This window comes from Phascolarctos cinereus, unplaced genomic scaffold (genome assembly GCF_003287225.1).
Source record: "Phascolarctos cinereus isolate Bilbo 61053 unplaced genomic scaffold, phaCin_HiC Scaffold_5;HRSCAF=322, whole genome shotgun sequence".
In the NCBI taxonomy this organism is placed as follows: domain Eukaryota; kingdom Metazoa; phylum Chordata; class Mammalia; order Diprotodontia; family Phascolarctidae; genus Phascolarctos; species Phascolarctos cinereus.
The window spans coordinates 223,536,142-223,551,432 of NW_027555958.1; the positions used below are offsets into that span (position 1 = coordinate 223,536,142).

General features: G+C 40.2%; 1 protein-coding gene across 1 annotated transcript in view; it reads right to left on the reverse strand.

The window, feature by feature from the left end:
* Positions 1–2,840: 2,840 nt before the first annotated feature.
* The window catches only part of OPN5 (opsin 5), a 66,187-nt gene continuing 53,736 nt past the window's right edge, over positions 2,841–15,291 (reverse strand). Inside the window, exons 6-7 of the mRNA XM_020993950.2 lie at positions 10,432–10,673; positions 2,841–3,212 (exon numbers count right to left, since the gene is read on the reverse strand). Of these exons, the coding sequence (XP_020849609.2) occupies positions 3,149–3,212; positions 10,432–10,673 (306 nt within the window). The 3' untranslated portion in view covers positions 2,841–3,148. The remainder of the gene's footprint in view (positions 3,213–10,431; positions 10,674–15,291) is intronic.

Below are 15,291 nucleotides of genomic sequence, written 5' to 3' on the forward strand. Positions count from 1 at the left end.
GTCATACTTCACACCTCTCACAGCCAAATGCATTTCTCACTTTCAGAATTTTTATTCAAATATTTCTGCATGGCAAGTCTCAGCATGGAGCTGATGCCTAAGAAGTTCAAGGTGACTTAGAAGCAAATCCAGAGGTTTTGTGTGATTGGCTCAGTCTTATGCTGCTGACTTTCAGAAATAGGGGCCTTAAACACTGCTGGCATCTTCCTCTGACAACCAAAAAAATGAAATAAAATAAAACACACACTTGCCTTTTCGTATTTTTAGAGGGGAAAAAAAGCAATTTTTGTTGTTGTTGTTATCGTTACATGTTACAAGCCTTATATCAAGGTTTACCTGCCAATAGCTGCTGCTTATCATCTGTCCACACACTTTCAACTTTAGTCAAGTGCTTCTAATTTCTTGTTCCCACCTGCAGGGCCCAGAGAAGCTGGAATTGGCTCCAAACAAGACCCAAATAGAAGCCTGGATGCCGGGGCAATGAACTGATCATGTCCTTGATGCTGGCCTGTTTCCAGGCTTGTTTGTTTCCTTCTTTGAGCTCCTCTAGAACCCCTGGCTCTTGACTACCTGCTTTGGTTTTTGACCCTCCCCCCCACTTTGGCTTTGGTTCTTGCAGGCTTTGCCATCCTTCTGGTCTTCTGATCTACCCATCTGGCCCTACTTGAATAAATTCAATCCTGTTTTATTCTACAAACATGTACAAACATCTTCTATGTCCCAGACATTAAGGATATTAAGATGAAATCAGATATGGTCCCTTCCCTCAAAGAGCTTACCCTCTTGTCAATTCAGTTACTAGTCATACCCTACCATCTTTCCATAGTAGCCTTATTGCTTTCTCTTGGAAGGATAAGAATCCTGACCCCTGTACCTGCTGCCTGACCACTTTTCCTACCTCTTTATTCAACCTGCCCCAGTTGGTACAATCCCATGGTTCCCTTGAAACTGGCACATATTGAGCTCCTCTGGCACCAGTCCCTCTCCCTGATCAGTGATCCCTAAACCACCTACCCTGATACCTTGTCAATTTTACCATATTAGAACACTGCAAAGGACTCATTTATCAAGGATTCCTTTCTGTGCCACCTTTCATTTTATTCAACAGAATTCTTTACTTCAAATATTGTTGATCAGAAAACAATGCTCTCCCTTTTGCCAGACTCATGGCCCTATCCCAACACTGATCTGCTCTGTTTAACCTGCTCTGTTAGTATGACCTGGGCTAGTTTACCCTTGCCTAGTAGCTTTCCTGTGCCCCCCGGGGGCTCACCATCTTGGCACTAGACTTAGTAAAGACACCTGATTGGCTTTAGCTCTACTGCAGCTCACAATTCCTGAACTCAATTGATCCACAAGCCTTGCTTGCCTCTCCAGCAGCACAGATTACAGGTAAATGCTCCCAGGTGAGTTCACTGAGTGGAAGAATAACATTGTTAAATAGAAAGAAAAGTTACATTCAAGCTTCCCTCAGTGCTTTAAGCATTTAAGTGCTTTTAAGATTTTTGTCCCAATACCATATTCCAATTAAAGAGTTAAGTGAGTTTAACCAAAAAAAAAAAGTGGGGGTCCACATAATCTACTTTCACCAGTTTCTGTGAATTTTGGTGCTAAACTATAATCTTTTAGCCAGATTTATACTGAAATCTTAGGATTCAGAGCAGGAAAGGACTCATGAGCATCATCTAATCTAAACCTTTCATTTTGCAAAGAAGGAAAATGAATCACAGAGGGGGAAATAATTTGCCCCAGTCACAAGTAACCAGCCAGGATTCAAACCTCCATCTCCTGACTCTTGATCTTTCCATCTCCCATGTATCCTTTCCTACTCCTTTTCTACTCTTTTTTCTTCCTAGTATTTCCATTCTGTCCACTTTTTAAAAAAATTATTTTCTTTTTCTTTTTTTTTCTACCTATTCCAATACATCTTTTTCTTTTCAATCCCTACTGCTTGTCTCACAAAGTAAGTAACCCATTGGAATACAATTAGGATGCTTACAGGGCTAATCAATCCTGATAATTCCATGTTTATTGTGTTTATCTTGCCTAACATACAGCTTCTGATTACCTGCAGTTTTCATTTGAAAACAAGAAGAGGAAACTGAAAGGGACTGAGACAGACAGAAAGACAGAGACAGTCAGTAAGAAAGACAGGGAGAGCAATGGTACCAACAATGATAGTAGGTAGAATTTGATGAGAAAAATTCACTGGTATGAAATTATCTTTGGCAAGAATTGTCCTTGTCATCAGATTCTGGGATGAAAGTGAAGTCCCCAATTGCAAAGTTAAGACAGAACTAATGTCCCTTGAGAACTACTGAATGCTTTGGAGAACGGTTGCCTCTTGAGTTTGGCCTTCCCCATTGGCATGAATAAAATATTTGCTGAGTGGATGTTAAGTGTCTAGAGAATGCAAAGAGTGGTGTCTAAGTATTTCATCCCATAACTACCTCCCTGCCTCCCACCATATAAATATATAAGATACCAAAAATTGAAAATATGTGCCTAGCCTAGATTCTTTGTGGCATAGAACTATGTAATTAATGTTTTCTAAAAACCAATGCAATTTAAACTAAGCTTCTTAATTGAGATTCTCCTGAGAGTCAGGAGGGGGAAAAACCTGGTATCACTGATATCTACTTAAGTTTGGGAAATGCAAAAAGGAAGGAACTGGGAAGCCTAGGTCACTCCATGCTATTTCAAAGATGTCTTTCTCAGTTTCTGAGGCTGACTAAAAAAGGTTCAGGCACATTGACTTTTCCCCTGGAAAAGCTGATGTCAGCAATGACCACTGGGATAAATAGCCTTAAAGTCCCTTTGAGTTTTAAATCCTACCACCTGTTGATCTTAAAGTCTGAGGGAAAGGAAATATACCAATAAAGACCTCAACAGTGAATGGCTGTCCTAATATAACCCAACACAGAATCCCATGATTCTTGTCTCCATACTCCATTGAAGCATCCTAGCACCCTCTGATTTAAAGGACAGATTGAATCTACAGAAACCTTATGCAGAACACAAGATAAAAATAGAAATACTTAAAGATGAAGAAACATATGTTCACAACTGAAAATATTTGTGATGATGGATCAAAGAAGTAAACAAATGTTCATAGGAGCACTTTTGCATGCTGTATGTATATCCATCTTCATACCTCTTGATGGGTTTCAGACACCGAGGATGATTTCCTGATGGTGGACACGGTATGCCTCCTGAGATGGGGGAAAAAAAATGAAATGGTATCTCATGAAACAGCCTTGATTAACAAGAAATCTTCTTTCACAACACTTCAAACAGATAACCATGCAGTAATAGAAACAATCAATTAATCAACAGACATTTATTCAGCACCCACTACATGATAGGCACTGTGTATCTTGAACATTTTGGAGACAAAAAGCAAACCAGTCTCTGCTTTCAAAGAGCTTGTATTACAGTAAAATGACTGAAATAAAGCCTACAAATATAAGGAAGTCTTTGAACAAGCCTCGTGAAAGACATGTACTTGTTACTACTGCTGCAGCGCGGATATCATAGAATTCCTTGGATTAGAAGGGAGCTTAGAGGCCATTTAATCCAACCCTTACCTGAATAAAAATCCCCAGTGCAATATACCCACCAATTGGCCATCCAGACTAGGCTATGTATTCTTAAAATGTGAAATAAATTACAGTGATTCTTCCTACTCATCAGCCTGTATTATGTCAATAATCTACTTCTGCTTTTTAGAAAGGCTAAGAACTATAGATCAAAATGCCCAAAGTTATAGTTATTCTATTGATGCTATAATGTGTGATCTTGTGCATTATTTCCCCCTACTGGACCCTCTCTCCTTCCTAGGTTTTCATGATTCTGCTCTCCTGGTTCTTCTCCTATCTTTCTGGTGATTTAATGGTTCACTCTTCATCCATTTCGTGACCATTCATCATGGGTCCTTTTCTTTCTCTACATTATCTTAGTCAGTGATTTCATCAGCTCGTATGGTTCAATTATCATCTCTATGTATATGATCCCCAGATCTTTATGTCCAGCCCTAGTCTCTGTCCCAAATTACAGCCCTACATCACCAACTGCCTTTTGGAGACACTGAAGGGGATGTCCTGTAAGCATTTCAAACTCAACATGTCCAATAACAGAACTCTTTTGCCCCAAACCCTCCCCTCTTCTAAATTCTGCTACCACCATCAGTGGTAATACCGCCCTCTTCATTACCCTGATTCTTGTGTCATCCTCATCCTTTTCATTCACCCCACATATCCAATCCATTGCCAGATCTTGGCATTTCTGCATTCACAATGGCCTGGTATATATATCCTCTCCTAGTCCCTTCCTACCTTTCCAATCTTCTTACTTTACTCTCTTCCAGCCATTCTACAATCTAGCTACTCTAGTCCAGGGCTTCTTAACTTTTTCTACTCATGACCCCTTCAGCACTTCTTAAACTGTGGGTTGTGACATGACCCACAGTTTGAGAAGTGCTGCCCTACTTTCTGATTCTAAATATAACATTCCATCTTCCATCTCTCTGGCTTACCACTGGCTATCCTCCTGGCCTAGAATGCTCTCCCTCTTCATGTCCACTTCTGAGTTTCCCTGAATTCCATCAACACTCAGCTCAAAGGGCAGCTAGGTGGCACAGTAGATAGAGCTCTGGCCTTGGAGTCAGGAGGATCTGAGTTCAAATCCAGCCTCACACACTTAACACTTACTAACTGTGTGGCCCTGGGCAAGTCAATTTGCCTCGATTGCCTCACACACACACAAAAAAGACTCAGCTCAAACCCCACCTTCTAATGAAGGACTTTCCTGCCCCAACTCCACTTATTGTCATTCCCATTAGAACTTAAGCTTTGAGAGAGAGAACTGGTTTTTCCTCTTTCTTTTTTTTTTTTGTATCATAGCACTTAACAGTGTTCTTGATATAGTAAACACTTAATAAATACTTATTTACTGACTGTCCTGACCTTTCATTTTACTTCTCTAATGTTTATGGAACATTTTTTCCCCTCCAAAATTGGCCAAAAATATGAACATTGGAATCAGGTTGCTGTTCACTTATTTTCAGTCATGTCTCATTCTTTGTGATCCCATTTGGGGTTTTATTGGAAAAGATACTGGTGTGAATTGCCATTTCCTTCTCCAGTTCATTTTACAGATGAGGAAACTGAGGCAAACAGTTATGTGACTTGCCCAAGGTCACACAGCTAATAAATGTCTGGGGCCAGATTTGAACTCATAAAGATGAGTCTTCCTGACTTCAGGCCCAGCACTCTCTACTGTGCCACCAAGTAGCCCCACTTTAAAGCCAAGCATATAAGCATTTGTCACAGACACGTGGTAATACAAATGCAAAATGTGTCTTTCTCCCTGGATACCAAGCCAAAGGGGCCTCTATCACATCTTGAAGTGGTCATTGACAACATTCTGCTTTCCCAGTGGAATAGATAGCTGTGCTGCATCTTCTTTAGGCAGCCTCTGAAACTGAGAATGATGTCTGTTGTAATAGCATGAAGTTAATAAATAGACCTCCTAGCTCCTTCCTTTTTTTTTTTATTTCTCAAATCTGGATAGAGGTCAGTGATCCCAGTTCTTTTCCTGCCCTTCAGGAGAATCTCACTCCAAAAGTTTAGTATAATTATATCAGTCCACTGTTATTCTCACAATTCACTCAGCAACATTCAATTCTTATTGAGCACCTACTACATAATCAGTGATGAAGCAAATATAAAGATGAAATTAGACAGGGACTTTACCTTGTCCCATGGAGATTCTTACTAACCTAATTTACATGTTAAATTTTTATTGCAGTTCAAAGTATTCACCAAAATGCTCCCTGATTTTAATCAAAGCTAAAGAACATGAAAAACTATGGCCAAAAAAGACATCAAATTACTCTTCAGTCTTTGGCTCATGTTCTCCCCTTCTGAAATGTCCTTCTTTGCCAGTCAATCTATAGAGCAACAGGGGGCCATCTCCAGTCTTCCTGATCTGTAGCTCCCCACTGGACCCAGATGGCTCCAGAGAAGAAAGTGAGGCTGGTGACCTTGCACAGCCCTTCCTCACTTAAATCCAATTCATTTGCAAGTCATGGCATCGCCTTCCTAATGCCAGGATCCTCTTCAAGGGAACAAAGGACAAACAGCATAGAGTAACAAGCATTCATTAATCACCTACTGTATGTCAAGCACTATGGTGGGCCCTGAGGATACCAAGACAAAAGTACAGCAGTCTCTATCCTCGAAAAGCTTATAGTCTAACATGAATACATACATATATTTATAAAATAAATATAAGATAATTTGGAGACAAAAACACTAGCAACTGAGGGAAGGTACTTGCCTCTAGTCATGGGAGACAGCCAGTAAAAAGGAACTAAAAGTGAAGTAAAAAGGGATACCAGGTATGAAGAACAGTAAAAGGGTCATTTTGACTAGATATGTACATGCTCCATTAAAAGCTACATTTACTTGTAATGAGAAGAAAAATGAATGATAGCAGCTTAAGTTTCCCTTTAATTAAGCCTTTATTTAACTTTAAAATAATAATACTACCCTTTATATAGCAGTTAAAAAAGAAAAAGCAGACCTGGGAATCCATCAGCACAAGAAGCCCCTGGACAGAAGCTCCCTCCACTAAGGCAGATCGTCCCTACTCTGCAACTTAAGAGTCTCCTGGGACGCTGCAGCAAAGTCGTATGTCCCAAGTCTCCAGGATTTGAACTCATGTTTTCTTGTCTCCAGCTCCCAGGCCAGTTCTCTATCCACTAAGGCATGGCAGGGAATCTGCAGCCTCAGGCCACATGTGGCCCTCTAGGTCCTCAAGTTCGGCCCTTTGAGCCTTGAGGCCAAAAGTTTCCCTGTCCCAAGGTATGCTATCTCTTATCCTTACTTTACTTTCACAAAATACTATTGCTCCTCTAGTATAGAATTTTCCAGTTTCTATTTTATTTGAACCTAACAATGACCCTGTGAAGCAAAAAGTTCAGCAAAGAGAACCAGAGAGAAAGAGGATGAGGCATCAGTGAAGGAGACAAGATAATATAATAATAATAATAATAATAGCTAGCATTTTTATGGCACTTTAAGGTTTGCAATGTTTTCTCATTTGCTCCTCACAACAATCCTGAGGGGAAAAAAGGGGGCAGCTAGGTGGTGCAGTGGATAGAGCGCTGACCCTGGAGTCAGGAGGATCTGAGTTCAAATCTAGCCTCAGATACTTGACACTTCTTAGCTTTGTGACCCTGGGCAAGTCACTTAACCCCCAATTGCCTCAAAAAAAAAAAAGACAATCCTGAGAAAAAAGGGGCTGTTGTTCTTCCCATTTTACATATGAGAAAACTAAGGCACAAAAGGGTTAAGAGACTTGCCAGGGTCACACAGCTAGTGACTGTCTGAATCCAGATTTGAACTCAGATCTTCCAGACTCCAGGACCAGCACTTCAAGTCACCCAAGTTAAGTGTGGTGTCTACTGATGATGTAGGAGAGGGTATTCAATAAAAGATACAGAATCAATAGTGTCAAAGGCAACAGGAAAGTCAGAGGGGATGAAGAGGCAGAAAGTCATTGGATTTAACAATTACGAGATCATCAGTGTCCTTTGAGAGGGGACTTTCAGCAGAAGCCAGATGAAGAGGGACTCAGGAAAGAGTGGGTGTTAAGGTGGTGGAGGTGGTAATGATACCTGTTTCGAGAAACTTAACAGGGAAGAGAAGTAGAGGGGCAGAGCAGAAACTAGAAAGGGAAAAAAACATTTAAACTTTGTTTAAAGGCTGGGAGAGACCAAAATAAGTCTGTAAATAGTTGGGAAGGAACCAAATGGAAGGAGAGACTGGAAATGCATAAGAGATAGAGAATAATTATTGAGGCAAGGAAAACAAGATCCCAGAAATATAGAGGTATGGTACCTCCTTTACCCAAATTACCATAACTGGACACTAGGTGGTAAAATGGCTAGAGTTCAGGCTTTGGACTTAGGAAGACCTGAGTTCAGGTCTCACACACTTACTAGATGTAGGACCTTAGATACATCATTTACCTCTCTGTGCTTCAGCTTCCTCATCTGTAAAATGGGAATAATAATAAATAGCACCTACCTCATAGGAAAAATAAAGTTGTTCTGAGGTTGTTTTAGTGAGTAACATATAAAGCACTTTGCAAACCTCCAAGTGGTATATAAATGCTGTTATTATTAATTTTGTATGTATTTTGCATATATTTATGTAAGTATATGTTATCTCCCCAGTATAATGTAAGCTGCTAGAGGTCAGAGGCCATTTTTAATACCTCCAGTGCCTGGCACACAATGCCTATTGATTGATTAAGTCATTGATAGGCAGAAGAATTAGCCTTAGTGAGGAGTAGAAATACTTCTGTTCCTAGCAAGAAGGAGAATGCTGATCTCATTGAAGTAGGAGCCTAAGTCATCAGATGGAGGCCATTCTTTAGGGGGCTTGTAGATCATAGGATCATAAATTCAGAGCTGGAACAGAACTTAAACCGTATATAATTCAATCCCTTAATTTTACAGATGAGGAAATTGGGGCCCAGAGAAGTTAAGTGGGTTGGTCAAGTTCATACCGATTGGAAGTGATAGAGACATGATTTAAACCTAGATGTTCTGATTCTATATCTAGGATTCTTACCTACAGAAGGGAAAAAAAGTCACCATCAGGAATACTGTAGGCAATTGATAAGAGTCTAGAGGAAGGATTATTGAATAGTGAAGGGCCACCTACGGATATACCATAAATGTATATGTAAAATCTGGATTCCACTTTCTAGCTGAAAAAAAATTAGGTCTCAAAGAAGGTTCTATAGTTAGAGATAGGAAGGGATTAAAATCCAGGTTTTCTGACTATTCCCATCATTCGATGCCGCTTAAAGAAAAGATGATGTAAGGCAGTTTTCAGTAGCCATCTGGAGAGTATACTAGCCAACAAGTATGCAGAGTGTTTGGGAGAATGAAGGGGAGCAGTCCCCTACTGCTCTTTTGCCAAAGGCCAATCCTGGAAGGTTCTGGAATACAACCCAGTCCTGCCCTCCCTCCAGAGACTAACAATTCTAAGGTCTTCTGAGACCCACCAGGTGATGACATGAGAGTCCCCTTGATGGAGCTAAATAAAACAGAACCAGAGCCTTCTTATCAATTGCTGATGGTATTCCTGATTCCTGACTTAAAGCCTATCTCAGCCTCTTGACTCAGAAACCAATGCAGTTAAGTAGAAGATAACAGAACTGCTCTGCTCTCTAGCCCAGAGAGGTAAGTGCAGTGAATAGAGCACCAGGCCTAGAGTCAAGAAGATCTGAGTTCAAAACTGGCCTCAGACCCTTGGCAAGACCTGAACATGAAAAGACATGGAAAGATTTAAGGCCTATTTGCCTCAGTTCCTCATCTGTAAAATAGACACACTAGAAAAGGAAATGGTGGGGCAGCTAGGTGGTGCAGTGGATAGAACACCGGCGCTGAAGTCAGGAGTACCTGACTTCAAATCCGGCCTCAGACCAAACACTTGACACTTACTAGCTGTGTGACCCTGGGCAAGTCACTTAACCCCAACTGCCTAAAAAACAAACCAAAAAAAAAAAAGAGAAGGGAAAAAAAAGACTCATATGACTCTGGTGATCTGTGATCAAAAAATTGAATGTTACTCCTCCTTTCTCCCCTCCCCCAATAAAAATCAACCTCATCTCCTTAAGTAAACATTGCCTGATGTGCTTGACTTAATGCTGTTTGGTAAGTAGTAAGCAATACGCTCACATCAGTAGAACATTTTGTAAACATTAGAACACCCAGAACATTGCCTAGCCTGTAGTCGTTATTTAGCAATGACTTGCTTACTTGATGGCAGAAGAGTGTAATGGATAGAATGCTGGATTTAAATTCTGAAAGACCTAGGTTCAAATCCTGCTTCAGACAGTTATATGACTCTAGGTAAGTCATTTGACCTCTAGGAACCTCTTTATATTGATGTGTTCGAAGAGAGTAATAATTGCATCTGCCTCCCAGGTTATTGCGCACCTCAAACAAAATAATGACATAAAGCATTGTGAATGCCTTAAAGGACTACAATAAATGAGAGCTAACATCATGTCATTTGAGCCTCACAGTCACCGCCAGTTTTCTAAGGCAGATATTTCCCCATTTTACAGATAAAGAAACCAAGGCTCAGAAAGGATGGCCACGTTCTCTTCGCTTCTAAGTGGCAGAGCCAGGACTCAAAACCAGGCCTTCTGGTCCCAAGTTCAGAATTCTGTCCACTCTACCTATAGCAGATGCTGTCCTTTTTAGTTTGCAACTTGGCTATGTCATTTCACCGAAAGACAACACCGGTGCTGAGTGGCCTGATCCTATCTATTGGTTTCTGAGCAAAAAAATCATCTTTGACTTAAAAGGATATAATGTAAACTTTGTCAGTGCTTTATAGAAGTTACCTGTAATCCCTCAGAGATTCCTCCTTGGCTGCTTTCTGCCTACCAGATTGGCAACAGGCAAATTTGCAGTCAATGACCTGGTAAATAATTGGGTTGTACATAGCTGCTGACTTCGCAAGCAAAGTTGGCACCACTGAAAACTGAACCGGGATGGAATCAGGCTGTCCAAAAGCTGACCACACTGACACCACGGCATAGGGGATCCAGGCAATCAGGAACCCTGCACAGATCAACATTGCCACCTGGTGAGAGAAGATAACAAATGAGAGAATCAATTGGCAGATGTACAATACTATACAAAACACAAAGGCCCAGAATATGTAAAACTATAAAATTATTAAAAGAAACAGATGAAAAACAATGACCATGGGGCAGCTAGGTGGCCCTGGAGTTAGGAGGGCCTGAGTTCAAATCTGACCTCAGACACATAACACTTACTAGCTGTGTGACCCTGGGCAAGTCACTTAACCCCATTGCCTAAAACAACAATAACAATGACAACAGCAAAAAAAAAAAAAACAATGACCACATACAACCTGGAAAATCCACCTAACATCTTCTTCCTCTCCCTCCACATAGCTAGACTTTATTTTGCATGTACCCATGTAGTGCTTTAGCCAATAATATTTCATAAGAGCACAAACTTATAGTTGGAAAGAATATCCTAGACCATAAAGTCCAACCCATCTTACTTTCTAGATGAAGAAATTAAAACCTAACGACGTGAAAAGATTTGCCAAGGTGGCACATGTGGTGAATACCAGACCCCAGATTGCAACCCAGGTCATAGGATCATAGATTTATAGCTGGAAGGGACTTCAAAGGCCATCTACTCCAATATGCTCATTTTACTGAAGAGGTAACTGAGGCCCAGGGAAGTTAAATGACTTGTCTCTAATACAGGTGGTTTGCAAGACAGTTGTTGTTCAGTTGTTTCAATCATGTCCAACTCTTTGTGACAGCAGTTGGGATTTTCTTGGCAAAAATACTAGAGTGGTTTGCCATTCCATTCTTCAGCTCATTTTACAGATGAGGAAACTGAGGCAAACAGGGTTAACAGACTTGCCTAGGGCCACACAACTAGTGTCTGAGGCCCAATTTGAACTCATCTTCCTCACTCCAGGACTAGCACTCTATCCATTGTATCATCTACCTGCCCTAAGAGGCTTTGAACCAAAGTCCATTGATTTGAGTCAATGATCTCTCTCCTTTACCCTATTGTCATATTTCTTTAAGGATCCATGATTGTGTCATTGAGGATAGGGGGCAGAGATTGCATGCAACCCTTCTACAGCTTATAGATAATCTTAAAGAATTCTTGAAGGTAGAATATTGATTGCCCTGACACCTAGAACAGTCAATTGGTCAACAAACATTTATTAAATACTAAGTACCAGGCATTCTTCTAAGCAGTGGGGCTACAAAGAAAGGAAAACACCTGGTCCCTGCCCCTAAAGAGGTTACTTATTAATGGAAATGACGAAAGGCCTTTCCACAGTTAGCTAGGCTACTCCTCAGATGAAAAACACATGGTCCCACCTCCACACCTTTCTAGTTTGGTGGAATACATTAGAACATTCATCCTACTAATGTAGCCTTTGAGAATTCAGTGTCACCTCCATGCTACCACTTGGTAGAGGTTGGCCAAGTCATTGTTAAATCTCTTTATCCTATTTGCCATAAGTTGCTGCCCTTTCTATATCACATTCATCCAGGGATACAAATGCACCCAAAGTCTAAAATAAACTGAGATGTGCTCAGTTCAGGAGGAAAGGAACCATGCCAGAGAGCACACATCTTCCTGAGTCTGTCCTGATTACTCAGCCCACATCCACTTACAACCTACTTGGGGGATTTGTTCACCTTGAAGAAACTTTCAGTGACCCAGATTTGCCATTAGGGAAAACTTTGCCCTCATTGAAATTTCAGTATGAATCTTCTTCAGGGATGCATGTTAATTGTTCACTGGATCATAAGATTTAGAGCTAAAATGAGGGACTCCATGGCCTTTGAGATCCCTTCCAACTCTTTGATCCTATAACAATATCACAGAATTAGACCTGGATAAGAACTTAGAGGCCATCCAGCCCAACCCTTGATTTTATAGATAAGGAAACTGAGGCCCAGAAAGGTTCAGATCCTTGCTTAGGTTCACACAAGTCATGGTATCTAAAGGAGAATTTAAACTGAAGTCTTCACCAATCCGAGCCTAACACTCAGTCCACAGTGGCACCTAGATGCCACACCAGCCACTTTATTTTACAGATCAGTATGTGAAAGTAACTTGCCCAAGGTCATGCAAGTAGTGGGGTAATACCTCTGAGAATCAGATTTAGGCTTTCTAAAACCAGTGCAAATTCTACATTCCCAAATTGCCTTAAAGTTAAAGGGCTGGGAGCTTAAGGAACATGGCCCAGGTCTCAGAGTAAGCAACGTAGGCCCAGTAGGGGCTGCCTCACATTCCAGTGCCTGCAATGCTCACCTGTGTTTTACCAAAAATTAGAACAAGCCTAATAATTACATGCAAATTTCCTGCTGGGCTTTGCTTGCCATCTTTCTCCAGAGACCTGTTGGGTTGAAGTTCTACTCTGCTCTGTGATGATTTTTTGTTTTCATATGGAATGGCTGCCTAGAGGCTCTGCAGTGAATGCCTTTTTGAAATTCCTAAATAAATAATAAATATATAAATAAACATTGCTTTAGCAGATGTCTGGGGGTTTAACATTACTCTCATCCATTCTCCTTTGGTGACTCATATGCTGATTTCACAATATCTCAAAAGCCATTTTCTGTGCTGTGTACTTGTGCACTCCTGCCAGAGTCATTGACAGAAAATAAATTAACACTTAGCAAATAATATTTCCTACATTTTATGTATTTTTTGCCTTTATGGGAGTTTGCAATAGAATTCAGGAAGTACTTAAAATATTTGTGCTGTTTTCCCCCTTCGGAAAAGACACATTGAAGAATTAGATCCCAGACAGAGAAAATGAGGTAATTCTGCAATAAAGCGCCTCTCTCCCCCTGACTGATATAAAAGCCAAATGATGTCAAGTGTATTTGATTGACTATAACATGGCTCTAAGAGAAAGAGAAGAGGGATGAGAAATGGTGATTAAAAGTTTTGAATATATGCATAGAAGCATATGCATACATAGATGTGAACTTGTGTATATGTGTATACATAAAATGCATGTGTGTATATAGATGTGTATGCATATATTATGTTCTATAGAAATATACATATACGCATATACATATAAATATGTATATGTCATATACATTATATATACTATATATACATTAGGAAGGAAGGAAGGAAGGAAGGAAGGAAGGAAGGAAGGAAGGAAGGAAGGAAGGAAGGAAGGAAGGAAGGAAGGAAGGAAGGAAGGAAGGAAGGAAGGAAGGAAGGAAGGAAGGAAAAAGAAGGATGGATGGATAGAAAGAAAGAAAGAGAGACACATAGATGCTGTTGAACTTGGGGTCAGAAAAGACACAGGTTTGAGTCTCAGCTCTGCCACTTACTAGTTAAGTGTCCTTGGGCAAGTTGTCTCTATAAGGCATGTCAGTGAAAGTTAATTAATTTCCTTAGACCTCCTTCTCCATCCTCTTTCAAAGGGGAAAAAAAAAGTAGTTATAAGATGCTGAGTCAGAGGGTCATAGATTTAAAACTGAATGGCGTCTTGGATATAATCTATTCTTGAATGTCAAGCAAAAATATTACTTATCAATTAATGTATGTGGATGTTAACTGAAGGCTTATTGCCTTAACCCAAAGGAATAATGCTAAGGATGCAAAATTTAGATACTGTTATCATCTGGGAAATGCAGATTGGGGACCAAAAGTATCCTGGATCAAAGGATCAAAGATTTAGAAATCAAAGGAATCTCAGTGATCATCTAGTCTAATTCTTCATTTTACAGATAAGGAAACTGAAGCATAGGGAGCAGAAGTGACTTGCCAAATGTCATACCAGGTAAGATCACAGATCTAGAGCTAGAAAGGACTTTAGAGTCCATCTAGTGCAACCCCTCATTTTACAAATGAGGAAACTGAAGCCCAAAGAAATTAAGTGACTTGTTTAACAATATACCAGAGAGTAAACAGAAGATCAAAGATTTGAACCCCAGCCCTCTGACTCCAACTCTATCTTTTCATGTGTTTATTCATCCTGGAAACGGTACAAGTAGACAATGTTGATTTTACTTTAAAAAAAAATTTAAAAATCTCTCCTGCAGCTAATTTCTAGTTGCAATTTTCTTCACACCCGAATTTTGAAAACAAGTAAAAGCTATAGCTGAATAGCTGAAGAAAGGATGCAAATCAGGTCAGACCTTTCTATGCATTTGGGTTTTTCAGTTTAGGTCAAGAATTGAGCACAATATTCTCACATTAGTCAGGTAATGGTTTAAAGCACAGGAGCTAGATTTTAAATATTTAGGACAGTGCTCCCCACCCTTTTACTTGGAAGCTTTGGCCATCCATTGCAGTCCAACCAGGGTCCTCAGGCAATGACCAGTGCTGCTCTGAGCATAGACCAGGTAATGGGGGATAGTTGAGGTGAAAGCAAGGCATAGTGCCAGGTAATTTTTAACAGAGCCAACCCAAAGTAGCCATATTCACATAAACAGCATTTGATACAGAAGAAAGAAGAAAGGGAGAAAGGGGATTCATTAGAGGAGAAAACACGATTGCATGTTCAAACCTCAAAGAATCACAAAGGGGAGGAACAAAACAAACCTAACAAAATAAAGCCCTCTGTAAGTAATGAATGTAGAGTATCTAAGGTGGAACATAATTTTCATTCTTATAGCACAAGAGGATCATGCTGGGCCAAAGCCATGAATCAAAGGGTCACA